Below are 27,539 nucleotides of genomic sequence, written 5' to 3' on the forward strand. Positions count from 1 at the left end.
ACTTGGACTACTAGGTATTAGGTCTTGGACGACCGGTCTGGCGCAGTCGGTAATGACCCTGCCTGCTGCGCCGCGGTCCCGGGTTCGAATCCCGGTAAGGGCATTTATTTATTTATTTATTTATTTAAACTTTATTGCACAAAATATACAAAAAAATGTACAAATGGCGGACTTAATGCCAAAAGGCATTCTCTACCAGTCAACCATAGGGCCAAACAGAGATTCAATACAAATGGTGCAGAGAGAAAACAAAAAGGTGATTTACTAAGAAGAAAAGCAAACTATATATATACATATACAGCATATACTACACATACTTTTACATAAATAGATATTTATAATAAATATTTTAAATATTACATATAATACATACAATGAAATACATATAATATTGATGGATATTATTCGAATTCTTGTTTTAGCAAGTGCTTGCGTAACAAACGCTTAAATGAAAACTTACTTGGAGCTTGTCTGATATACAAAGGGAGTGAATTCCACAGGCGACTAGCCTGAATGGCGAAAGAATTTGTCATAAAGCCAGTGCGGTGCGGAGGTATGGTTAGTTTGAGAGTGCGGGATGTACGCAACTCGCATCCCAGGCGAGGAGCATCAAATGAGAATTTACTGTTTAGGTATCTAGAAGCAGAAGGCTCGAACAGGATGGAATATAGAATACAGAGGATTCGGAAAGATCTTCGGCGACGTATAGAAAGCCAATGGAGCTTCTTACGGTAAAAAGAGACATGATCGTATTTACGAAGTCCGAATATAAATCTGATGCAATTATTGAGGAGACGGTCTAATTTGTTGAGTGATTCTTGAGTGATATTGGTAGTGCACACATCCCCATAATCAATTATTGGTAACACTAAGGATTGCACTAGCATCTTTTTCGTATTAACAGGCAAAAAGTTTTTAAATCTATAGAGGGTTCTAAGTGTTCCTATAACTTTGCGATTCACGTCAGACAGCTGACCAAGCCAGGAAAGGTTGGCATCAAAAACTAGACCAAGATTCTTGACTCTACTGCTCAGTGGTATTACCGCGTCTTCAAAAGTAACCGGAGCGACAGATACGGAGCTTAATCTAGACAGTTGCTGTTGGCTACCCAAAATTATGGCTTGGCATTTAGCAGGATTGATTGATTTATTAGTGTGATGAGCACAGATATTTGTTCCTGAGTCATGGATGTTTTCTATGTATATAAGTATTTATATATTATATATATCGTTGTCTGAGTACCCACAGCACAAGCCTTCTTGAGCTTACCGTGGGCCTCAGTCAATCTGTGTAAGAATGTCCTATAATATTTATTTATTTATTTATTTATTTATTTAGAGATGATTCATTTAAATTGCTCGACTAACAGCTACCTAAACCACTAAAATCCTTGTTGAGAAAGTTGCCTTTATACTACTTCTTCTTCTTAAAAAAATAAGACTTTTATATAAATTGCATACTTAAATTAAACATACGAAAGTGACACGGGTCTACATTCATCTCTAAATTCTCAGCTTTAACAATCAAAATCAAAATCAAAAATATTTATTCACCAAGTAGGCCACAGGGGCACTTTTACACGTCACATGTATATGTACATATGTATTTAGGACAGATTTGAAATTTAATTGAAATTACAATTGATACTACTAATTCTGTTCTAAAGTATAACTCTACTACAATTAATTAGAGATGTATAAGGTCTCTAAATGTCGAATTACAACGAAGAACAACACTTAATATAGAAAGGACAAATATAAAAAAGTCTAAAATTACTTTAGAGATGCAAATGACTCTAAATGTCACAACTAAAGATAAAATGTATACTTAATTTAATTCTCCTTAGAGATGTGTAGGGTCTCCAAGAGTCAAAATCATATAATTAAAATATTCACTAAAAGAAAGGAAACAGACGAGAACCGAACAGTGTCCTAATGTAATATAAATCAGAATTAAAGTTACTAATTAGGTATAATAGCCCCAGCAAGCTTAAACAGACCGGTCTTCACAGACAGCACCCGTTCACGAGTATGACGCGTATCTAAGACATGCCGCTCAGCCATCGCCTCCCTCAGCCTTCATTCGGGAAGGTGGCGACCCTATCAACGACGTCACCGTAGCAAAGACTTTTAAGTGTGCATGACGTGTTCAAGCTGCCAGGCTAGCTTCTTATTGCTGTCAAGTTTGGCAGGCTCAACATCACTGTATTAATATTAACCTTACTATTTTAAATTTCGTTTCCAGGGCGGCGGCGGCGTCGGCGGCAGTATGCGTGTGCCCAACTCCGAGTCGTGCGTGGAGGTGGGAGCGGCGGACCTTGAAGACGGCGCCAACGGACTGCAGGTCCGGCGCGGCAGTGAACCCACCTTGCACCAGGACACCTTACCTCCTCAACGAACGGTAATATTATTGTGAAAATATTTTTCGAGCATGATACCATTACCAGGCTAAGCAGTTGGCAGTTGTAGGGGTTCTGGCGCGCAGAACTTACCGCAAGAATGGAAAACGATACTGGAATAAAGCTAAAGAAGACGGATAATCTGGTCCCAAGACGGACAACCAATCAGTGGATAAGCATTCGTAGTATCTGTTCTTGAATTTACGTATCTTTACCTATCTATTACATGTATAAGACTCTGTCTTTACACCAAGTTTGCATAAAATTATGCTGTATTAACATCGCATGTTTTATTTCCAGGCCACAGAGCAGACGAAACGCTGGTCAGCAGCGGTAGTCTGCCGGGACGACAACAGAACAACACAGAAAGTGCATCCTTTGCCGGATGGCCGGCCGCCCGACCCTGACAGACTCAGCTCCGGACACTTCCAGCGACAAACCAATAGGCTCTCCATGCAATTCTCTGGACCGGGGTAAGTGTACCAAAGTTCTGTCTAATTTTAAGTGATTTTATGCCTTTTGGAACTCTTATTAAGAAGAATGGAATATGTTCACTTAACGAAACATTTACAAAGGCACCTTAGTGAATATTTTAATTAGCTTCTAAATAATAAATTAGTATCAGCAATGATCAACCCTAATATGCTGTTCAACTGGCTGCAAATTTCCACATTACTCCCATGTGCATCGCTTTACATGTGTCACGTATGAATGCTCCGAGACGACGTGTGGATAGGCATTAGTAAGATAGCTGCGTATTTGCGTACCTAAAGCCTCCGCTACACATAAAGTGTTTTGATAGCGTAGCGTTAGCGGAGCGCAATGATAGCGGTGCGCCGGACGAACGCTGGCGTTCCGCTCTCAATCCGCGCGCATTCCGCTCGCAATCCGCGCTCGTTAGTTCCCGCCGGCGTCCGCTGGGCGCAACGCCAGCGTTCTTCCGGCGCACCACTATCATTGCGCCCCGCTGACGCTCCGCTAACGCTTCGCCTACGCTCTCAAAACGCGCATGTGTGGCCGAGCTTTTAAGTATTCTCGAGGTTAATCAAATTGTTTATCTTTCCTTTCAGGAGTGGAGTATGGCTAGACGCGGCCGACAGAGTGCAGAGCTACGGCAGCAAGAGCTTGCCCCGCGACGCGAGAAGAGAGCCCCTCGGCCAGGACACGTCGGGCGACAACCACCGAGTAGAAGACATGTTGCGATGGGTGTCCGGGGTCAACAATGTCGCCAGCGTGCATCCGCAGGAGCGCCCACTTGATCTCTTACCCGAGGGTAAGTCCTTAGTCATTCAGAACTCTTGTCTCGAAATGTGAGATGAAAGCTCTCGGATAGGACAGTTCGAGTGAGTTATCCTAGTAGAAGATATGATGTGACGGTGTTAATAACATATCTAGCTTTGTAATCCTATATAATTTAGACTCAGGTCTTAAAATATCTTCATATTAAGTTAAACCCATGCTGTTCATTCCAGTGGGCAGCACGGAACGCGCGATATCCGGCCAAGAAGTCCCAGTGAGCCCGAGCAGCAAACCAGCAACAGCAACGCAGAATGTTTCCGTCACGCTCGTGAAAGGCGAGAAGGGACTAGGCTTCACAATCACCACCAGGGACAACCCGACGGGCGGACACTGTCCTATCTACATTAAGAATATTCTTCCTAAGGTAACTCACCTTTCCATAGTCTAAATGGGTCAAAGAATGCTGCTCGCCTTCACAGGCAACGCAAAATATTTCTCAAGACCTGTCCAATCTTTGATCCAGTGTGTAGACACTTGCTCTTGCTTCTCCCAAATTGGTTACGAAAAAGTGAGATGCAATACACATGGGATCAAAAATTGGACTTCCGACCAAGAAAGCAGCAAGCCTACGACGTCAAACACAAACTCAATAGGTTTACTGCTCACATACTATTAGCAAGTAATTCACTAATTGTTTTTGGACATTTTATAATAATGAGTAGCTGACGCGGAGTAAACCTGCGGGAGCACACTAGTGTGATAAATTTTATGGCATATCGGTGCGTTCCTATCACACTTACAAATAGTTCGAAAAGGATATAGTTTCTCACGTGACCGTGCTTGCCTGACTGAACAGTTTTTTTATTTGTCATATTGCACGTTGGCTGACCGGTGGGACTCACCGTTGCTACATGCCCCAATGTGTGTAAATTTATATTAATTTTAATTTTATGTTTCTTTACTAACCCTAGATCTATAATGTGTAACCCTAACCTAGTGTTATAATGTATTACTAACAAAATATGGACTTTTGTTCGAAATAAATGCTTTTTGATTTGATTTGATATATTTAGTTCGTCAAATTGACAGGGTGCGGCGGTAACGGACGGCCGGTTGCGCGCCGGAGACCGGCTAGTGTCCGTCAACAACGTGTCCGTCTCCGGCCTCACGCAGCAACAGGTGGTGTCGCTGCTGAGGAACACGCCCACCGACTCCACTGTTGACATCGTGGTGCAGCGGCCTGTCAGCAGAACACAGGTATGATAAATCCTTCTTGACTTTAAGTATTTTCGAATAAGTGGCCACGAAAGATATGTCTAGCACGACTTGCGTTTTCGTGTACTAATCAGTAATCCATGCAGTATTCAGTGTGAAATTCCTTTATGCATATGGATTATCAGCATTGTCATAGAAAAAAAATCTTATTTGTTCCAAAGTTCCACGATTTTTAAACGTAATAACTTATTTAATAGGAAATATTTAAAACTCTGGCCGTCATAGTCCATCAGAAACCTGATAACTGGGGCCCATTTCTCAAAACTGAAAGTTACAAGTTACAAGCGGAAGTCTCTTTCCAACTTGTCATATAAGACATTGACTACCGCTTGTAAATTGTAACTTGTAGCTTCGAGAAATGGGCCCCTGGACTCACGTTAAATAAACTTGATATGATGATGAATAAATAGTTTATCATGGAGCTAAAATGTAATTTTAATTAGCGACTGACACTTAATAAATATTCTTTACAGAGGGTTGAGCCCCAACAGAGTCCCCAAAAATTCACTGAAAAGGCGATAGGCACGCCCAACGGCCAATCCAAACCTGTAGACATCGGTGAGAACGGGAGAGTGTCTAGTATAGTGAACGCCATCAACCAGGGCTCAACTCGGGGCAGGATACCCAAGAGCTCTTCCAAGGACGACCTCATCAAAGACCAGGACACCTCGCTGCAGGACGCTTTGAATTCTAGTTCTAACTCTGTAAGTGAAGTAAATGTACCAAATTATTAATCTTACGGCCGGTTTCATAATCTCCAGTTAAAGCTGTCTGGCAGAAAAAAAATACTTTTTCTTTCTTTCACCTGCCAGAAGAAAGAGAGCGTGTAATTCTTTATTTGACAGATAGCTTTAACTGGAGATTCTGAAATAGGCCCTTAATCTTTATATATCCCACGGTTGAGCTGTGGCCTCCTCTCATGCAAGAAATAGATTGGGGCTCTACTTAGTACCCATGCTGGCCTTACCTTTGATGTTATTTAAAGAGAATTTTAATTGAATTTCTTTTCATGTTTTCAATGCTTTTTCTTTGTGATTATCTCATACGAGCTTTACTCTTTGGAAGACATTATAAGACTTAAGTCCCCCTTTTTAGTTTAACTTATGTTTTTTGCACTTTACTAGTTCTCTGTGTGTGTTATTTTTTTTCCTGTATATGTGTTTTTATTTTTGTATAATTAAGTGTATCACTCCTACTACTAGTTCTCTGTATATTTCATTGCATTTCTTTGTTCTTTCATTTTCAGATCCTTAGTTTAAGAAATCGTCTGATCCTTCGGTTAGACGTACCTGTTCACGACTCCGAAAAGGCTGGGCTTGGCATCAGCGTCAAAGGCAAAGTCACCGTGGGCACGGATCCTCAAGATCTCGGCATCTTCATCAAGTCAGTGCTACACGGCGGTGCCGCTTCTAGAGATGGCAGGTAAGAAAAAAAATGTACATCTACTTAGGTAGACGTAATGAAATCGCCACCTAGTAATATAATGTGATATGGACTGTGTGAGACATGATACGAAGCGAAAGCAAGTGGATGATGAGATGACGGACGATAGTGAGATATGGAGGAGTAATAAGCGCGCCGACCCCAAATGACTGGGATAAGGGTAGGCGTATAATGAAGGCATGTAGCGGACGTAAGCATGGTCAGAATTTTATCATATGAGACATTATTCGCCATATACAGGTGATAGGCGATGAAAATACACTATATCAACATTGCGACCCTTATCATGATCGAAAATAATGGTAGATAAAATATAAGTAAACTAAGTATAAGTCGCGTGTGGTAACGGGTTGAGAATTTTACCATCCTTTCGTCCCGTGGGTGTCGTAGAATTCGACTGTGAGTTATTGGGTTAAATAGTGGTGTAGGCTAGAGGCTGGCAACCTGTCACTGCAATGTCACAGTTTCGTTTTCTTTCAACCCCTTATTTGCTAAGAGTGGTAGTGGCACTGTATCTGGAGTGGTTTCATATGCTCTGCCTACCCCTTTATGGTATACAGGCGTGATTGTACCTATGTATGTAAATATAAGTAATTCTACATTTTTCTTTCGTTTTCAGATTACATACAAACGACCAGCTGCTGAGCGTAAACGGTGTGTCGCTAGTGGGGCAGTCCAACGCCGAGGCCATGGAGACACTCCGGCGCGCCCTACTGCACGCGAGGCCCAGCGTTCGCGGCAGCATCTCACTCACCATCGCTAGAAGGACAGGTAATGTTTCAGTGGTGCCGTGACCAGGATATTTTCGCTGTTTCATGTTATTAGTTAATAAAAAAAATATGTAACGGAAATAGTGAGTAAATTTAAACTTGTACAGCAGCCGTAGTTCAATGGTGGATGTCATCGTCAAAATTACATTTTAAAAATATGTTCATTAAAACCGATCACAGTCATCGATGAAACTTAAAATTGACATGAAATCTTAGGAAAAAAGCTGCTCAAAGAAAAGTTTCTGTATACTATTTCCTTAGACACTCACGGTTCTGTTTTCCCAATCTCTCTCTGTCGTCGTATATTAATGATATGGAATCCTGAAGAGTAACATCTAGAATACCCCACCTTTCACCTCAGAGCTCATTTTCAACATTTGTATCGCAGATAGTATGGACAGCCTGGCTCGATGGAAAGACGACACGCCGCCCAACGGCAACGAATCCACCAACAGCGTCGAAAACAACAGCTCCCAGAACTTCAACACGGTCATATACAACACCGACAAGGAAAACAAACCCACCGACTACAACCAGAACAAATTCGACAACCACAAAGACCGGAGCATAGACAACGAACACAGAGGCAGCAAGAAACACGCGTCCATAATCACAATAAATAATAACACGAGCTGGGTCTCCAACCAATCCGATGATAGCAAAGGGTATTTAGAAAGAGAGAAAGATACGGTTCCTCATGATCCTAAAAGAGATAGCTTCGAATGGAGTCGGCTAGACGGTTGGAATCCGGTTATAGATAGACTGACTGGTCTAAGGAACGAGAGTTACTATATGGCGACGCAACTGGACGCGCCGGTGACGAATGGTCATTTCAGGCCGAATGTGGGACATGTTCATATGTCGAGGTCGCCGCCAGCGCACCATAATGTTATTATTGAAGAAGACTATGGAACCACCACGAGGTACTTATTTTCTTCCGAAATACGAGTATATCTTAACCTGCATGAATATAGGCTTTGCGCTGTGCACTATCTCGTAATGTTATAGTTTATCAATTTTCGCTGGCCCCATTTATTACGCCACACTTGGTACTGCAATAAGTGCGGTAACCAGGTGCCAAAATCGGGGTAAAGTAAATGCTCGGATGTGAAGTTATTTTCCATAATTTGGGAAATATTCACTGAGGATCTACATTTTTATGCATTGCATCAATATTTACGTTTAACATTAATAGGTGCTTTGAACTCTCTTCAAAACCGTAATCAGGGTGTATTTTTTATGACGCCGCGTAGCCCGCTTGGCTTAGGCACTGGTCCCACCGCGAGCTAGTAAGCTATGAGCTACCGGCTATAAAAACGAACAAAAGATAATCACTCCCGTGTAAATAAAAGAGACACGGCGATGTTTATAGTTACTCGCCCAGCGGTGAGCTATCAAAACCGCCGTGTCTCTTTCATTTGCACGGGAGTGCGTAATATCTTTTGTTTGTTTTTATAGCCGATAGCTCATAGCTTACTAGCTCGCGGTAGGACCAGTGCCTAAAGTGAAATGACTTCTGTATATTCAACATAGTATTGACTGTTACAGAGGAAGCACAAGCGGCCCCGGCGAATCAGGCAGCGAAAGCGGAGCGGGCTTCAGTCGGGACGCCGTAGGACGCCGCTCCATGTCGGAGAAACGCCACGCCGCCATGGACGCCAAGACCACCGGCACCTACAAGAAGATCAAGGAGATCAAGGCACAGCACTGTGAGTACATCTACCTAAACCACTGAATCTTCAAACCACACTTTTAGTTAGCCGCGGGTGATAAATTGTAAGTATCAACTTACTGCACGGGTTGTGCATATATAATATATAGGTACTCGGTACTACGCCCTTAGTTGTCATGGTCAGGACATTAAAAAATGATTAAAAAAGGATGAGATACACACCTCTTTAAATCCTCGAGGCATTTTACCAGTTTGAGAATACAACTGTAGTTAATATAACAAATCAAATCGTTTATTTGCCAAAAATAATATCTACATAGGTACATTATTCAAGCACACTTAACATAAATGACATTTTTGCCATTAAGGTTATAATCCGTCATAAGGTTATAGATGACAATTAACGTTTAAAATTTATTTACAGCATTACAAGTGGGACCTTCACTGGGAATGCGGAAGTCGTCTAGTTTAGAGTCCCTACAAACAGCGATACAGGAAAACCAAAGGAACCCGCGGAACGAACCGATATACGCGCGAGCGCATCCACGTTAGTATTCATTTTATGTTTGAGTTAAGTATTTCAAAATAAGTGGTAGGGTCTAATACTTAGTAGAGCGTCTGTTTTTAGAAAAGTTTTCTAGAAATCGAATTTGACTCATGTCTTAAATTGGTGTCAATGCAAACATTACGATATCCTGCACGGATAGCATGGTCGCACTTACGAATAGTGCGATAGGGACGGCCTGAGGTTATATCATTTATCGCGCTACCATGCTTGCCTGCCTGATTACCAGGCCTCGGATTATTTTTCGCATGGTAAGATGAAAGAAAACTATGGAGTCGATATTAAAACTAAACTTTAATTCATATTCATACTCATACTCACTAATTTTCTTAGTCCCGTAATACTTTTGTCCCTTGTGCAGGTTGACAGATCGAAAATGTTAATCGAAAATTAATCTTAATTACTGAATGTCATTAAAATTATTTATGTGGTGTGATTTGGGAAGCCTTTTGCTTGGTAAAGGGTTACATTTACCCTGTAACTATATCAAATTAGTTACTATTTTGTTTGGTTCAGACTACTTTGTTGCGGTAAACGTAATGCTAAGTACTAGTAACACATTTCTCATGATCGTATTTTAGATCTTTGTAAGGTTCTATCCAGTATAAAATTGCAGAAACTTGCGGATCAGACATAATTGTTTACGTAATTATTGCACGCACCGATTGCAATAAATAATTAAGTGACACATCGCGTCGTGAATGATTGACATGACATTGACATGCAAATGATTTTTGATAAATCAGCTAGTACTTAGCATTACGTTTACCGCAACAAAGTAGTTTGAACCAAACAAAATAGTAACTAATTTGATATAGTTACAGGGTAAATGTAACCCTTTACCAAGCAAAAGGCTTCCCAAATCACACCACATAAATAATTTTAATGACATTCAGTAATTAAGATTAATTTTCGATTAACATTTTCGATCTGTCAACCTGCACAAGGGACAAAAGTATTACGGGACTAAGAAAATTGGTGAGTATGAGTATGAATATGAATTAAAGTTTAGTTTTAATATCGACTCCATAGTTTTCTTTCGTCTTACCATGCGAAAAATAATCCGAGGCCTGCTGATTACAAATATTTGAAATGACAAGTGCAAATATTTCAAAAGTGACTTGCGATTTTACGTATATGTACATTTAACGAGCCAACGGACGGAGGGCGCCAGCCAGGCCCTTCTCTTGTCTGAAAACGGCCACCGTCTCTCTGCCCGAGTGCCTGGTAATATGTTTCACCCGCTTGATTTCATTTAAGCCTCCGGCACACATAAAGCGTTTTGATAGCGTAGCGTAAGCGGACGGAATGCGCGCCGAGCTTTTAACCTTGTACTAGCCCCGATGCAGTAGAGTTCTCTAATAATACAGAAATATTTTGTTTATTCTACTAACGTTGACACATGTAGGTATATCACGACCCAGTAATGAGAATTATAAAAGTACTCTAATATATATTGATTTAAACTAACACGATCTTCACTCATATTATTAAATTAAAACGGGACTTAATCGCGTAAAACTTACGTTAACAATCAACACACAATTCGTGACAATCAAGTGCGGGTAGTTCGAAAAACTCGTACAGCTAGAAGATGTTGATACAACTCCCAGCCAGTCTACCCGTGACCACGGACGTAATGTCATGTCCGAAACGTCGGGTTAAATATAAAACGTAAGTTTTACGCGATTAAGTCCCGTTTTAATTTAATAATACTCTAATATAGTTTATTTCGATTGTAAAATAAAGTTGCATGTGACTTATATTGTTAAAAAAAAGAACTTTAAAAAATGTTGACTTATTTAATCACGTTCTCCTCTCCTATAGCAGTTCTGCATGCAAAGGCTTTAAGATTTGTTTTTAGTTTATTAGCAGAACTTAGTTACTTTCCATGGGCCGCCTTACATCAGTCATGTAAAAAAGATAAAATAAAAATCGTCATTTCTTGTATTTAGATTTAGTTATTGTACAGTACTGCCATAAAAAATAAACTAGATTAGTATTAGTTAGTATTAAACATTAATGATTATTGAACTAAGACATTATTTTTGTACAAAAAGGAGAACCTCAAAAAATGGTCTGACTAGACGAAAATATATGCATCGGGGCTAGTAAATGACGTCACCCACTCTATCCACCTGTAACTATCCGTGTGTCGTCAGCGCTGAAGCACTGGCTGACGGACGGCGGGCGCGGGCCCGAGGGCATGGTGCGCGGCTCGCCGCAGCAGTCCTCGCTGTCGCACAAGAAGCCCGGCCTGCTCAAGTCGCTCTCCAATATGTTAAGGTATGACCTTTGGAAATTTTCCTTAACTTTAAAAAGTAGTTACTAAAAACATCAAGAAAGCCTTTTTTATTTTCCATCTCTAGTACCGTGTAAGTATCCAGTATGACACCGAATATAAACTGGTGTCTTAACTCAGCTGGAATCTTGCGACGTGTCGCGACGCCATTACTTTTGTTATGTAGTAGCATTGAAGATCAGAGATGAATGACGTGTAGCTTCGCTCGAGAGATTAGTAGGTAACGTTTCAATTATTTCTTGAATAAAAAAAAACTCGGCCACACATGCACGTTTTGAGAGCGTAGCGTTAGCGGAGCACATTGATAGCGGTGCGCCAGACGTTGGCGTTGCGCCCAGCGGACGCCGGTGGGAACTAACGAGCGCGGAATGCGAGCGGATTGCGAGCGCATTCAGCGCGCATTCCGCTACGCTATCAAAACGCTTTATGTGTGGCGGAGGCTTAAGTATTTATCGGTTTCCATTTTCAGTTTCACAAACCGCTTCGTTACCAAAAATGTAATTAGTAGATTTAAAATGTATTTTAAATTTAAACAGAATCGGCAAACCCCACAAAAAGCCGGAAACGGAAATATACGGGAGATCTCAACCAGGCCGAGCATCGGAGAAGTCTCTATCGAGGGAAGCGCTAGAGCGGCACAACCGAGAGGAGAGATTGGAAGAAACTACGCATAACAAGTGAGTAAACTAAAAATACGTGTAGTAATATTAGTCTATTGTATACCGCTAGAAGAGAGGCCTATGCTCAGCAGTGGGCTATTAAAGGCTGATACTATGATAATGATGATATCGCTAACGTAGATATGGGAGTTAAAATGTTCTCGAAATCGATGGGCTTCGGATGTCACTTTCGAGAAACGTAATTTAATATCTCAATTAGAGGTGTTTGTGAAATTTTACCAAACTTTTTTACCATGTTTTACAATGGTTGCATTATTAATAGTCCACTGTCTGTCCACTGGTTATACATGGCACGCGTGATCAGTACATGTGGAACTCAACTTGATAGTGTAATAATGGAAAAAATGGATCAGTTACAATGGCCCCCCAGTCAGGATTTGCCCCACCCCATCGACTTTGTTAGCAATTATTTTACATTGTTTATATACCAGGCCCGAGATCCACCACTCGCGGCAGAGCAGCGGGGAGCGCTCCGAGCGTGCGAACGCGCACGCGCACGGCGCGCCGCCGTACCGCGCGCCGCCTGCAAGAACAGCGCCCACGCACCAAGTAAGTACCAACCACAGCCACAATACACACTAAACCTAATGGCCGCTGTACACATGGGGCCAACGGTTGGACCAACCCTTGGTGGAACCCCTTGGCCAAAATAAGAGTCGCTGTTTACACATTGGTGAACCAATCACTTGGCACTGGCCCTTCATACAGGATGGACGTAGAATGGAAAAGGCTAGATAATTCTAGGTCATTCACGTTGTCAACAAAATTTAATTAATAAATAATAACCTCGTGATAAAATTAAATTATCTGAAATATTAACAATTTTTTGAATATTCTGATAAGCACATTTATCTTTTTTAGGCAATACATAAAAAAATTGCAAGGGTATTGTATTTCCTAAAATCAACACTATTATTGGTATAGATAAACTTATTATTTTCGTAAATCTCTCACTACTGTCCTCTCTGACGGCTGACGACAAACTGAATGAGGCGCCAACGTGTAAACACAGTTGGCCATTGGCGCCAAGATCCTTTGATGTGTGGACAAAAAACCGACACCAGTCGGTTGGCCGGCCAGCGCTAGCGCCAACTGCCAACATACGGCCAAGTAGCCCTCTACACGCTTGGCCAAGGGGTTCCACCAAGGGTTGGTCCAACCGTTGGCCCCATGTTTTCAGCGGCCGTAATACCTCTGCCATATACTCCACGAGCGGCATGGGAAATAGACAGAGGCATAGTGTGGCCGCGCTACTCGTCATGCCGCTCGTTAAGCTCCTCGTCATGCCCACCGCTCCCTATTCTGTCTGTTTTTGGCGCGAGTCAAAGGGCCGGCAACAACCTAGTGCGAGAATCGCGCGCCAGAGTAGGGCAGTGCATGGCCGGAGCGGAGAGGGCAACACCGCGGAAGCGCGAGGAGCATAGTGTGGCAGAGGTATAATGTTTAACTGGCTCAGTAAATCATTCTGCCCTTCTTTGGTCTTTCTTTGTATCTCAATCGTAGAGATTCTTTGTATTGGTGACTTAACAGTAGATATCTTGCAAAACAGACCACCTTTGTATACTCGTACCTCACAATAAACTTAGTTTGGGTACTTTAGCTATATAGTAGTCAAAAGTATTGTACACTATACAATTTACATGTATGGATATATTGTTTTTTTTTAACAAATAAATATAATTGTGTTGGTTTTGTGTGCACTGTTAATAAAAGCAACTTTTCGACAGCGTAATCTGTGGATGCGGGTTTTTAACTACTCAAGTTTAAGAGCGTTTGTAGAATTTATTTAGTTTAGCTTTTTGTCGCTTCAACGCATTGCAAAATTCAGATACTTATAAAAAATCGTACAATAATTTTGTGCACTTAGTTATTAAAGCTACAAATTGGAGCGAATTAAATAAATACAAATAGTATTGGATGCTCAATGTTTACCAACATCATTAAAATTCTTAGATTAAATTACTAAGTAACATTTAACTCGCTCCCGAAAATTGTAACTAACAAATCACAACATAACATAACAAATCGTACAGGAACTAACAAACTAGCAAACTAAGGCACTTAACCATCCTGCGAACATTAATTATCATGATTAAAACTTTGCTTCGATCATAAACACGGTTCCTATATTTCACACTTACTGTTTAACATATAGTAATAAGTTAAAATACACGTGTGTTAATTAAATTTCATAATGATCAATGTCAAAACAATGCTTTTATGTGTGTTTGACTGCTATGAGTTGTTTCAAGCTAATTACAATCAAAAAAATAAGGTGTAAAAAAAATCAAAGGTAAAAAAATAACCAAAAAATATTAATGTATGGACGGCTGGCTAACTTGTGCGATCTGGGTACGTAGTCGAACGCTCACGAAAGACACGAAACGCTCGTAGATATCTATCTCTATCGCTCTTGCGTATTGGCGCGACAGAGCCAGACTACCTTTCTCGGCGTTTCGTTTTCGTTTCGTGTCGCAAAAATGCCATTCGGCTATGGCACCTGCTACGCCTCAATTTTTCTTCCTTGTACTTCTTCGAAAGTAGAATAAAATACCGAATATTCACTTAAACGGATCGCCACTGCTTTTGTTACATCTTGAATATTTTATAGGTGTGGTATTATTGAATATTTTTTGGCCTATATTAGAAAAGATTTTCTGAATTGTACCTAGCTTGGAACAACTCCCCTAAATAATGAATCACAGTATTAATTTGGAATAAATTTCCGCAGGGAATGGAAAGTGCCTGGGGACCAACCGGCCACTACGTCAACTACGACGAAATCCAACAAAACCTTAAGTAAGTAACCGTAATTGTAATAAGGCTGTGCATATATTTACGTAGGCATGGAACAAAGATTTTCATTATTCCTTTTTTTTATTGAAGACGTCTGTGAAATAATTGAGTATTTAGGCAGTATAAATAACCCTTTATTACAATGTACTCACATTTATAGACGTTCAAGCTAATCTTGTCACTAAAAAAGACGTTTTTTTATGGGACGATAAACTACCGCCCCTGTGTTTTTGTTATTCGCTGCATTTGTTTGGGACAATATATGCTATAATGCTATGATTTATTTTTATCTTCGAATTTTAAAAATCACTACTATTTCCTGAATTAAGGTGAACAATAAAATAAGTGCTACGTGGACCTTTAGGTAGGTACAAATAACTTACAATTTTACTGACGAAACCTTCTACCCCGAACTCAAATTCAAACGACGTACAGTAAACAAATCCCATCCACTAAAAGGTTCAAATATTGAAAACATTTTCCCCGTCGTCTTTATTTGCCCTTAAAAGTAAATAAATCTCAAGAACGCTTGTGTGAAAGTTACAGATGTCGCATAGTATGTTTTTATAGTGATGGTGTTAGTAAATATTGAAGCGTTTTTGCAGCGCGCGGCGTGAAAAGTTGAGCGAGGTGCAAATAGGACAGATGAGGCGGCAGGTCCATGCGCAGAGGGCCAAAGTCGAGGAAGAGAGGTAAATATACACTTTTACCTTTATTTTTGAGATATACTTATACATATAGATTCTTAAGTAAGTACAAGGTATCGACTACAGATACAAATTTAGGTATACTTATTGATAAACATTTATATGGATTAATGCACTGTCAGAAAAATATCGCATTTAATTACAAGTAACAAACAATATTTAAGTAGGTATATATTGAGAGTTTATTTAGGTCTTCAAAACTCTTATATCAAGTATTTATGTTAGTCAGCCGCAATGTAATTTTGTCGTAGCTTTTTTTTATAAATTGATAGTTCTCAAAAATATAATATAAACATACCTAAAACGGAAACTGAAATAGGTAAAAAAAGGTCTTAGGTGTAGGCTGGTATTTTTAAAATTTGTAGATAAAGGATAAAATTTCCTCTGCCGGCCGCTGTCGGTGGCTGCCATTTCGGTGTGAGTCGGCCCTTAATTTTACTAATTAGGTATTAAAGTAGCGTGGTGGGTTATGCCGCAGGTTCTATTTTGCACAAAAAGAAGATGCTTGCCTATGTCTAGGTATCTACACAAAATCTCCAACAAATCATGTAAGTCTGTGAAGACCGGGCTGTTTAAGCTTACTGGGGCTGTTATAACTTAATAACTTTAATTCTATTTTTTATTAAATTAGGACACTTTGTTCGGTTGTCGTTTGTTTCCTTTCTTTTAGTGAATATTTTAAATATATGATTTTGACTCTTGGAGACCATATACATCTCTAAGGAGAAATAGATTAAGTATACATTTCATCTTTAGTTGTGACATTTAGAGTCATTTGCACCTCTAAAGTAATTTTAGACTTTTTTTTTGTATTTGTACTTTTTATATTTAGTGTAGTTCTTGGTTGTAATTCGACATTTAGAGACCTTCTACATCTCTAATTAATTGTATAGAGTTAACTTTAGTTAAAACTTAGAATTAGTATATAATAGTATCAATTGTAATTTCAATTCAATTTTAAATATTTTCTAAATATGTACATGTGACGTGTAAAAGTGCCCCTGTGGCCTATTTGCTGAATAAATTATTTTGATTTTGATTTAAGAAGGAACAATATACAATAAGATACCTAATACCGCTTATCTTTGAAACAAGGCGGTAACGTTAACAGAAATACGACGCTAAAAATAGATTTCACTTTGCTCAAAATAAATTTCCTCCATCCAGACTTACAGGCATGGAACAAATTATCGCCTTATAACTTTCTTATTCTCGTATTATATCCCGACATTGTATTCAAATACCAACTTTACATCTTTACCACAAGGTTGCTTTCATAATGTAGGATAAGGAGAAAATATAAGCGCGGTGAGGTAAATTCACATACACAGACCACCTCAACTACTAGACGGAGCATTTAAGCCAACTGAAAGTCACCACACAATACGATTTAGTATCACTATTTTAGCCGAAATGAGCGTTAAATAACGGGATGTACTATGTGTTTCTGTTTCTTTGTCCGTCTTTCACGGCAAAACGGAGCTACGAATTGACGTGATTTTTTAAGCGAAGTTAGTTGAAGATGGAGAGTGTTATATGCTACTTTTCGTCTCTTTCTACACCCCTAAAATGGGAGGGGGGTGAAATTTGTATGGAACATTCCTCAAATACAAATTTTACTTGTAAAATCAGGGGTAGCTCACTTCGCGTTTCTTCCATACATTTCGACGGCCCATAAAGTTTGACAACCTTCACGCTGCGCAATAGAACTCAATGTCGCATGCAGTTCGTTGATAGGTTGTTGAGAGTGAGCCTTCTGTACTTTACTTTTATATATTCTGTGGTAAAATACAAATTTTACTTGTAAAATACAAATTTTACTTGTAAAATACAAATTTTACTTGTAAAATACAAATTTTACTAGTAAAATACAAATTATACTAGTAAACTACAAATTTTACTAGTAAAATTGTACATATTACTGGAGACACGCTGTTTCTAAACGCTTCATAATGCGGTGTCTGTGTAGTCCGTGGTCACATATCACACCCACGTGCAATTAAACCCCCTCTCGACCGTTTCTATTAAGTTGTCAGAAGGCTTAAAGGCATTGTTACCTGTAGCTTATTCGTGTAAGTGTCCGTAGCTTTTCTATGGCCATTGTGGTTTCTCAGCCACGTGAACGTTTTTATTTATAAATGTACCTATTGAAACTGTCAGCAAGATTCTTAGTTAAAAATAACTCCTTGCAGAGACAGTTGATAAGATGTTCGTTCACGTGACGTTCCTGTGACGTTCACGTTTGTACCCGTATAAATATTATCGTAACACCACTGTACCTATACATTTTTACATGCAGGGTTGCTAAGAATAGTTTGCTAACTTCATAGTTATACGAGTACAACCGATAAGAAGGAATGTGTGTAGGTTAGGTAAAAAAAGGTTTTAATAAATATTGGTAGAAAATACCTGCACACAGAAATGACGATGAATAATTTTTAAGAAAAAAAAAGATAAATGACGATTCGTCTGTATATTTTTTAATGTTTGTTATTCGATATCTCCGTCATTTCTGAACCAATTTTGAAATTTGGATGATTCTGAAGTACTTACAGATGAGAATGATTATCAGAACGGAACTCTAACCAGGGGCGGCTCACTCTTCATCAGCAGTTCGACTGCACCAAATGTCACTGTTCTGGACGTAAGCGCATGCTGTTCTTATAAAAATTCCAAAGTCACTATAAGTGTGCCGTTCAGATTTGAGGAGTTCCGTTCTGACCATCATCAGCAATTCCACTGCACCAAATATCACTGTTCTGGACGTAAGTGCATGCTGTTCTTATAAAAATACCAAAGTCACTATAAGTGTGCCGTTCAGATTTGAGGAGTTCTATTCTGACCATCATCAGGAGTTCCACTGCACCAAATGTCACTGTTCCGTACGTAAATGCATGCTGATCCTTTAAAAACACAAAAATCACCATATGTATGCCTTTCAGATTTGAGGAGTTCCCTCGATTTCTCCAGGATCCCACCGATCCCATCATCAGAACTGGGTTCTGAGAAAAATGGGACCAATCTGTATGCATATACATTCAATCAAAAAAAAAATATTTCAAAATCGGTCCAGTAACGACGGAGATATCGAGGAACAAACATTAAAAAAAATAAAAACATACAGACGAATTGAGAACCCCTTCCCTTGAGATTTGGAAGGCGGTTAAAAAACAACAATTAAATGGATAATGTCGACATACCGACCAATTATATAACATAAAATGTACTGTCACTACAATTTACGTCCACGGAATTATTGACAATGCACTTGTTAATAAAGCCATATAATTATAAAGTAACGCCTTTTCTCAGAAATTACAATTACCTTAAATTACACTTGACAGAACTTGATTGTAAACCTTAGATTACTTATAATCAAGCTCAGGGATTCCCTAGCCGAATCATTCACGAAGCCTCACGAAACGAAGCGCCAGTTTATACTGGGCACATCTATCGCGCTTTGCGTATTGGCGCGAAACAGACAAAATTTTGTTTGGCGTCTAAATGGCTCAACAATTAAAGTCCGTGACTGTACACACAGAGCGCGGCACGTCGCGAGGCAATTCCTCGCGCGGCAAACGTGCCTAGGCCGAGGTGTGTGGTGTGTGTTCTCCATCCTGCCTTGGCCGAGGCACATTGGACGTTTGCCGCGCGAGTACATTGCCTCGCTTTGTGCCTGTGTGTGAACCCGGCTATTTCATGTCAATATCCTTACGTATAATCAGTATTTTTACAAAGAGCATGTATGTATAGTGTACTTAACACAGCAAAAGGGAAGGGAGTGTACAACTGATGGGTCGGTAACGCGCATGTGACACCAATTGAGTTGCAGGCGTCCATAGGTCACGGTGGCCGCTTTCTATCAGGTGGACCGTATGCTTGTTGGCCACCGACGTAGTCATCATCCTCCTAGCGTTATCCCGGCATGTTGCCACGGCGGAGTACTTATAAAAAAAAAAGAGCTACATAAAACATCGCGAATACTTACGTATCCAATATCCATGAATAATTTACATGAATTATAAAAAAAATATAAGATACATATTTTTTTCTATCATAAATATAATGAAGGATTCTTAAGTTACATCATAGAATTAATTTTGTTTGTTTTCCTGCTTCCCGCCGACATGGTTGACATTGGTAAGATGTCTTTGCTTTGCTTGTCATTTTTGTTGAATTATTTAAAAAATGTTAGTACCTATGTGATGTTATCATGCTTATCGTTGACGCTAAGTAATAAGTAATTACCATTTTTCTTATTAAACTTATGTAAACTGATGTGATGAATATACGTTATTTATACATAAGTGTTGCTTACATTCTATTACATTGCAAATCATAACAATTTCTGTTGTAGCGTATTTTCCATTTTAATACAATTTCTATGAACTTATGACTTGCCTAATCCGGTGGAGATTTACCGCGATCTAATTAATTCAGTTACTTCTACTGACTCACCTCTCTACTGACTCAAGTAGGTAATCAATCGTAAAGCCAGTTCCAAGCTTAATTTTTTGTAGATACTGCGATTAATGAGTATTAATAGATCGCAGCCACAGTCGCAGATTAAAACAATATTACGGGAAGAGATCTTTCTCAAAAAGCGGCGTATTTTACGTAGCCTGGCTCACAAGATTTTACTAGTCCTAGTTCCTGGTTAGTCCCATAGCAAAGTTTCTCAGTATGTCTTAATATACCCCCCGTAACACCTGTTTATTACTAGTGCCCGAGCGATATTGCCACCACATCGTTGTTGCTATGCGGCGCTGATAGGACCAGTTTATCAGTTTTTCTATTCCATTTGTAGTTTTTTTAATATAAATATAATAAGTTAACGGCCGGCTTAGATCTTATTTAATATTATTGACTAGCAGTATTTTACTCAATTTGACAGGTAGCACCAATTTTAAAAAAGCTTCCTAGGTGTTTTACAGCTTTCTTTTCATATAACTTTCTTATTAAATAGGTACACAATAACTAATTTCACCATAAAACGTACAATATAATTTGCAATAGATAAACATCGCTTCTTTAGGTCAATGTAATTTATAAAACGTTTGGTTGTTCTCGTAAAAGTAGTACCTATTAAAGAAGCAAGTGCTCCTGTCCTATTAAACTTCAGCAGAACTTAGATTAGTTATTTACTTTAGATGATTCGTGAGACGCTTCGGGTGCTTTTTTATGAACAGCATTTTGCAGATTTATTACATAACTTAAATTGCTATCTCGTAAATTCGTTAACTCATCATCCTGTCCCGACCGGTTTCGGCCTCAGCGACTGGGTATTGGTTTATTATTGAGAGCGACGGTCGTGAGCTCTCAGGTGGCTGACGTAGCCTATTTTTGCAGTAAATGTACGACCACACTCACTGCATGTCAGCACCCCTCCGATGAAATTATAGTTGATGGCTGCAGGTGGTCGGGCCTTTATCTCGTCGCGCTTGGCGTCAAGTTCCACTCGTCTCTGTTCTTCGAAGGTTTGCACTTTTGTTCTCACTGTATGCCTCCATTTCGGCCGATCTTGTGCCGAAGTCTCCCAGTGCGATGGTTCAATGTCACATCTCCGCATGTGGCGCTTAAGCACATCTTTGTAGCGCAAAAGTTGGCCGCCCTGTTTCCGCTTGCCACTTTGCAACTCTGAGTAGAAGATGCGCTTAGCAACTCTGTCATTAGACATACGGGAGACATGACCACACCATCGCAACTGTCGTCGCATCAGATAGGCTTCAATGCCGCTGACATTAGCACGGCGTAGTACTGCGGTGTTCCTGACACGATCGGACCAAGAGATGTTCATAATGTCACGCAGGCATTTAAGGTGAAACCTATCCAATGTACGAATGTGTTTTCGGTAAAGACACCATGTTTCAGAGGCATACAGGAGACTGGGCAGAACTACTGCCATGTATACAGAGATCTTTGTCTGGAGCTTAATATCGTGTGATCGGAACACCTTGACGCGCAGTTTGCCAAAGGCAACGGCAGCCGCTCCAATTCTGCTGTTAATTTCGTCGTCAAGGTGGCACTTGGATGTTATTGTGCTCCCCAGGTATCTGAATCTGTCTACTTGCTTAAGAGAGTCATCGCGAAGCCTGATGTCAGCGGGCGCTAAAGACTCCAACCCCATGATTTCGGTTTTCTTGACACTAATTTTAAGGCCGAATCGCTGACATGACTCGTTGAGACTCGTCATAAGCGTTTGTAGACTTTCCGGGGATTCCGCCACGAAGCAAAGATCGTCTGCATACATTATCTCCGTAATAGTGGCTTGAGATATTTTCGTGCGTGCCTTCAGTCGTGCTAGATTAAACACACTGCCATCAGTGCGAAAACGAATACGGATGCCATCCGCTAACGTTTGTAAGGCATCTCTGACGACAACAGCAAAGTAAAGAGCGAAAAGAGTTGGCGCCAGAACACATCCCTGCTTAACACCACAAACCACTTCGTTAACTAACGATGTTGCCATGCTATTAAATGTAAAATAAAGTATCGCTAAAGTCGCCATGTCATGGAAGTTATTAAACCTATAAAAACCAGGACGTGGAGTCCCATCGTGTGATGTCAGCTTTATTATAATTGTAAATTAGTTACTAATATAATCATAATGCGAGTCTGACAACATTTTAAAATTCAATTAAAAACGGTAAATGGTATATTTATTGCATATGTATCATGAATGTTTTTCTGTAAGTTACTTTCTTGGAGAATAACAACCTCAAACGAGGCTAATCATATAAAAAACCATAACATCTAGTTTTGTAAGAGGTAAATAAGGCCCCAACTAGCTCTTGTAAGAATGTCAGGCTAATATCTGCATAACATAAAAACACTATAAGTACATGCCTTTTTCATCTTATTCAAAACTATTATAAGATCAATAGCAGTAGTTTAGTAATATATTAGAGCGATATTGGATCATTTGATGTTATAATAGCCTTAATAAATGCTTTTGTAAGAACTTCAGACTAATATCAGCATAACATAAAAATACAATAGTGCATCTTTTTGTGACCTTATTTAAAGCTATTATGAGATCAATAGCAGTAATTTAGTTCGATATTAGCGTAATATAAAATAAACATACTTAAATAAACAATAGATGAGATCAATATAAAGTGATTAGACCTTAAATCGATTTTGGGAACACAATTGTAAGTATACAACCATTTCACATTGCCATTTGAATAAAAAGTAAAAACAATAAGTATATTTGTTTTTATAGGGTCAAGTGATATAAAATCAGGTCAAGATAAAGAAAATGAGGTTTTATATAGGTAAAGCAATGGGGCGTTACACTTTGTTGCCAACTCAAATTTACATCCTATCTACATAATTTAAAAAAAATCTCGAGATAAACTGGAAACAAAAAATTGAAACGGGAATGAACAGTCAGTGTGAATAATCTTATAGTGGTTTTTTGTAAAATTATGTTGAAATTTGTCATGACCTTATTGAGCTAATTACATCGCCACCTACTTTCACAAAGTAAATTAGTACGTACATATACCACGCGAACTCGCTTGTGATTTAAGTTACATTTTGAGGTTACATAAAATTGATCCTGTAGTCGACTCTGTTCACCCAGCTCAGATCACCTGGATGAATTAGGTAAACTATAAATATACTTTGTTCACCTAATGTTTTTCTTGGGGGTATTAAGTAAACTTTTAGTATATGTACATGATTTACCTTGTTCACCTGTGGCGCACAAAGTAAACGGACAGTATATTTAATGAACCTGTGACCAATTGTGGGTGAATTAAGCTTACTTTAAGAATATTTAATTCACCTTTTGTTCACCTGAGGTTTAGATCATAAGCATATCAAATATATTTTCAGTAAACTCAGTTCACCTGTATTTGGGCATAGTTAATAAAGTACACGATTAGTTAACCTTATGCACCCACGTGAACAGAGTAAACGAAAACATTAGCTCGAATTTGACAATGACGTTAAGGTGAACAAAGTATATTTATAGTTTACCTAATTCACCCAGGTGATCTGAGGATCTGAGCTGGGTGAACAAAGTCGACTACAGGAAATTGTTAGGACATTTCAGCACATTAATGAAATACCGCTATCTATTATAAATTCGCATATGCGTTCTTACACCGTGTGAATAGACCGCACTGCGTTTGATAATTTAGAGCTCATTGAAACCAAAGAGTTACTTCGATTGTCTCACAATGATTTCTTGTCCACAGCCGCCGTGTAGGCGCTACCACTGGTTACCACTCGCAGCGCTCCTGTAGAGACCCGCCCGCCCCGCGGCCGCAGTCCAACTACTACGAGTACGAGAGCGCGGCCCCCAAGCGGCCAGGCAAGCTCTCACATTACCACTGAAGATCTGTACCTGTAGTTTTTAGGGAAATATGCCACTTCAAAGGCCGACAGGGCTCAAAAATTGTGTTGTCCAATGGCCATAGGTCCGTTGCACCAAACCACAATAAGTATAATAAAGAGTACTATCGTACAGTATGGCCACTCCCGCTCCCCGCTGAAAGTGCCGCCCACCCGCTCTCGGCTACTCACACCTCAACAGCCTGTCAAAAACGCGAACAGTCGACAAGTCAAATCTCACTCATACAAGCATGGCACGCGTTCACCTACACGAGCTTAGACTGTGTGCTAGGAACGTGCCTCTTTCATATATTTGATCGCCAGTGTCCGAGGTGTGACCAAACTGTCCGTTACCGAATTGAAACGTTCGCAAGTTTTTTTTCATTGGAAATTTCCATAGATTTCTGCTGTGTGACGTTAAGTGTCTAGTTAACTGTGGTTGATGCGACGGGCCCTTAGTGCACCGCGCTATCTAACGTAGGTATCAAGTACCGACAGCCTCAAAAGTAGTGTAAGTATCAAATAAAGCTTCAAAAGTAACATTTTATAAACGCTAAAGAAAAATAAATGGTGTGTACACATATAAAACATAACTAAACTTTGCCTTTCTGACCACGAACTGTATAGATTTAGCTAGCTACATTTAGAAAAGTTATTCAGGATGACAGATACTTTTGGTGCGTTGTTTCATCTGCTACTATTGATGCTGACTGAGCCAGAGTCCATCCAAAACGATTTTGGACCGTAGCCAATGGTACAGTGAGCTGCAAAAATGCATGGTGAATTGATCAATGATTTCATTGATAATTTTCTCCAAGCAATTTTGCAGCTCACTACCCTGCAGTTATCTACATAACTAACTACTGTAATGATACATATTTAGAAAAATGATTCTGTTTCATATGTTGTAGTTTTCTTGGGAACTTTGTTAATAACCGAAGGCTCGAAGGTAATTATTGTAAGATCCCTTAAAAGGGATGCATTAGCGTTGTTGTTATGTATTATGAATCAGAAATATAGGGTTGACATAGGTACATAAACAAACATTAACAAGTATTATGGGCTAGAAGCTCCAGTTACATAAAAAATATATAAAAAAAGGTAAATATAATAGCATTGCTTAGAAATGACACTTATTCACAGATATAGGTACATTATTAAATAATGATTGACGTGACTAACAGGTAACAGCACTTAGATAGCGACCATATTGACATTACGAGTAACTAAGGAATATTACAGGGAGTAGGTATTTAGCAGTCTAGTTTCCCTTCTATATTTCATAATGGTCACAAACACTGATGCTTACCCTGATCGTTTGCGCCTTAGCGAGCAAAATGTTCATCTCTCTATATCATTCCATATTAGTGTGACAGCGATATCAGTGTATCCTTCTTTAGAGCGCAAATGTCTGGAATTTTGGCTTAGGCACCGAAGACAGGGCACGTAGAGAAGATGCCGATCGTTCACACTCTACAGCGTAACGTAGTTAATTAGTTATATCGCTTTTCCGTATGAGAACAACAGAGAGACATTAGCATATCGCTGGATAAATGATTGGAATCTTGGCTGTCCTTGCTGGGTACCTTGATCTCCTTGAACGCTCACGATTTCTAGATCTCGTGTTTGTCACACGAGCGACCATTCTTTGGGTTTTCCTGCCCGTAGTGTGTTATTAAAATGTTAATTGGCACAGTTTATTGATTCAGTGGTCTGCAAACCTGACTTTGAATAAGTATAGTCACATTAACGATTATAGGGCGAGGTTGACCTGGGTGTAGGTATCTCGTGACTACCTATTATTATATAGTCATCGTAATAATTACGTTTTTATTCGATTGCTTCAAGGAAAAGCTTTTTATAATAAGGACATGGAATTGTATAAACAGGAAAGGGCGTCTTATAGTCTTTTTAGTTTAAAAAATACGTGAACCTACTTAATTTCCTGAATTTGTCTTATAATTAGACCTGGCACAGCTACTCGTAAAACATATGGCACCTTAATTCCTTGCGGTAAGGAACGGAAAGTTTTTTTTTTCTTAAAATTGTTTCTTTCTGAAGGCCTCATTCTAATTCAATAATAATATCTTTGAATAACTTGTAACTGCTTACTTAACTGCCAAGGCATTGAAAATTATTATACTTAAATAAAAATTAAGGAGGCTGTTATCATACTGAAGCTATTTTCTTTACTTAAACAGTTGGAACTTCCACGATTTCAATAAACAATTGAGACTAAAGCACCTTAGGTATAGTACCTATAGGTTGTCGTTCGCCTTAATCAAAAATTTATTACCACGTCGAACGAAACGACCCCATAAAGTCTGTTACATAAAAGTAATTTAGCATTACCTCCTTATGACCGCAATAACGACTTCGCGTGAGCGCTTCCGGTTGGACCTGCGGCGGACGAGTCACTGTGATCTTATATTTTATTCTTTAAAAAACGAACTGTTCAGCTATGTCCCCATGTAGACACGTAGACGATACTGTCTCCATGAACTAAACCTACTCTAATTATTTGAGCTAATAGTTTATGGGCACAATTTTTGAGCCATCTTCAATATAACGGCCGGTTTTACGACGCTTGGCCCTGTCGTTGCTCCTGTGAAGGTAACCTAAGGGCTCACTTAAAAGGCGTGCGAACCCGTTTGTGATTTTAAATATATAGCGATCTGTTGGTTAGGTTACACACAAGCACACAAGCACAATGTAGTTAAACTCGCATGCGAGTTCTCGCACCGTGTAAGCCTCCTTTTTTGAAGTCGGTTAATAAGCTGTGTGCACCTTAAGCCAAGCACTGACCACATCTGCACACGACCAACTGCAAGGCTGATCGTTAGGAGAGTATTAAAACCAGCTCTTTACTTATCGAGTTTGGGACCGATTAGAATCAAAAATCAGAATAACAGCTCTTGTGCGCTTAGTTGCACTTAGTGTTAAAGTGGAGACTAGAGATGGTACGCTAATAGTCAAATGGCTTCTTTTGTCTCTACATGGGGACGTAGCACATACTGCAATACATATAATAGCGACAGTGATTTTATACCCACGTAAAGATAATCTACTTAGAGTAAGTAACTATAAACGGATTGTGTTTATTCCATTTCTAACATTCCTGGTTAAAATGTTGGGTATTGATATTTTCTTATCGGTGAGTAGAAAATATACATATTGAATTAAATGGTTTAAATATATAAAAAAAAACACGTGCAAAATGAGTGTTTCGATAATACTCGCTAGCAAGAAATACTTATTTGTCACCTATCTTAGTTTACATAGTAAGTTTATTATGAAGAAGCTTTAAATTCACGATTAGTCTCCAAACAAAAGTTTGGACACGCAATCT

General features: G+C 39.3%; 1 protein-coding gene across 6 annotated transcripts in view; it reads left to right on the forward strand.

Moving 5' to 3' along the window:
* The window catches only part of LOC125227891 (partitioning defective 3 homolog), a 69,806-nt gene extending 45,501 nt beyond the window's left edge, over positions 1-24,305 (forward strand). For 4 of the 6 annotated variants that reach the window (XM_048132284.1, XM_048132282.1, XM_048132283.1 and 1 more), the window contains 17 exons: positions 2,245-2,400; positions 2,699-2,871; positions 3,469-3,671; positions 3,871-4,061; positions 4,727-4,894; positions 5,386-5,616; positions 6,159-6,334; positions 6,975-7,126; positions 7,514-8,048; positions 8,674-8,834; positions 9,222-9,344; positions 11,525-11,648; positions 12,201-12,341; positions 12,776-12,893; positions 15,076-15,143; positions 15,746-15,832; positions 24,055-24,305. In XM_048132284.1, coding sequence (XP_047988241.1) covers positions 2,245-2,400; positions 2,699-2,871; positions 3,469-3,671; positions 3,871-4,061; positions 4,727-4,894; positions 5,386-5,616; positions 6,159-6,334; positions 6,975-7,126; positions 7,514-8,048; positions 8,674-8,834; positions 9,222-9,344; positions 11,525-11,648; positions 12,201-12,341; positions 12,776-12,893; positions 15,076-15,143; positions 15,746-15,832; positions 24,055-24,193 — 2,946 coding nt within the window. In that variant the 3' untranslated portion in view covers positions 24,194-24,305. Of the gene's footprint in view, positions 1-2,244; positions 2,401-2,698; positions 2,872-3,468; positions 3,672-3,870; positions 4,062-4,726; positions 4,895-5,385; positions 5,617-6,158; positions 6,335-6,974; positions 7,127-7,513; positions 8,049-8,673; positions 8,835-9,221; positions 9,345-11,422; positions 11,649-12,200; positions 12,342-12,775; positions 12,894-14,071; positions 14,116-15,075; positions 15,144-15,745; positions 15,833-24,054 lie in introns of those variants that run through there. The other 2 variants (XR_007177236.1, XM_048132287.1) reach the window with 2 other exon arrangements.
* Positions 24,306-27,539: the final 3,234 nt, after the last annotated feature.

Source organism: Leguminivora glycinivorella, chromosome 7 (assembly GCF_023078275.1).
Source record: "Leguminivora glycinivorella isolate SPB_JAAS2020 chromosome 7, LegGlyc_1.1, whole genome shotgun sequence".
In the NCBI taxonomy this organism is placed as follows: domain Eukaryota; kingdom Metazoa; phylum Arthropoda; class Insecta; order Lepidoptera; family Tortricidae; genus Leguminivora; species Leguminivora glycinivorella.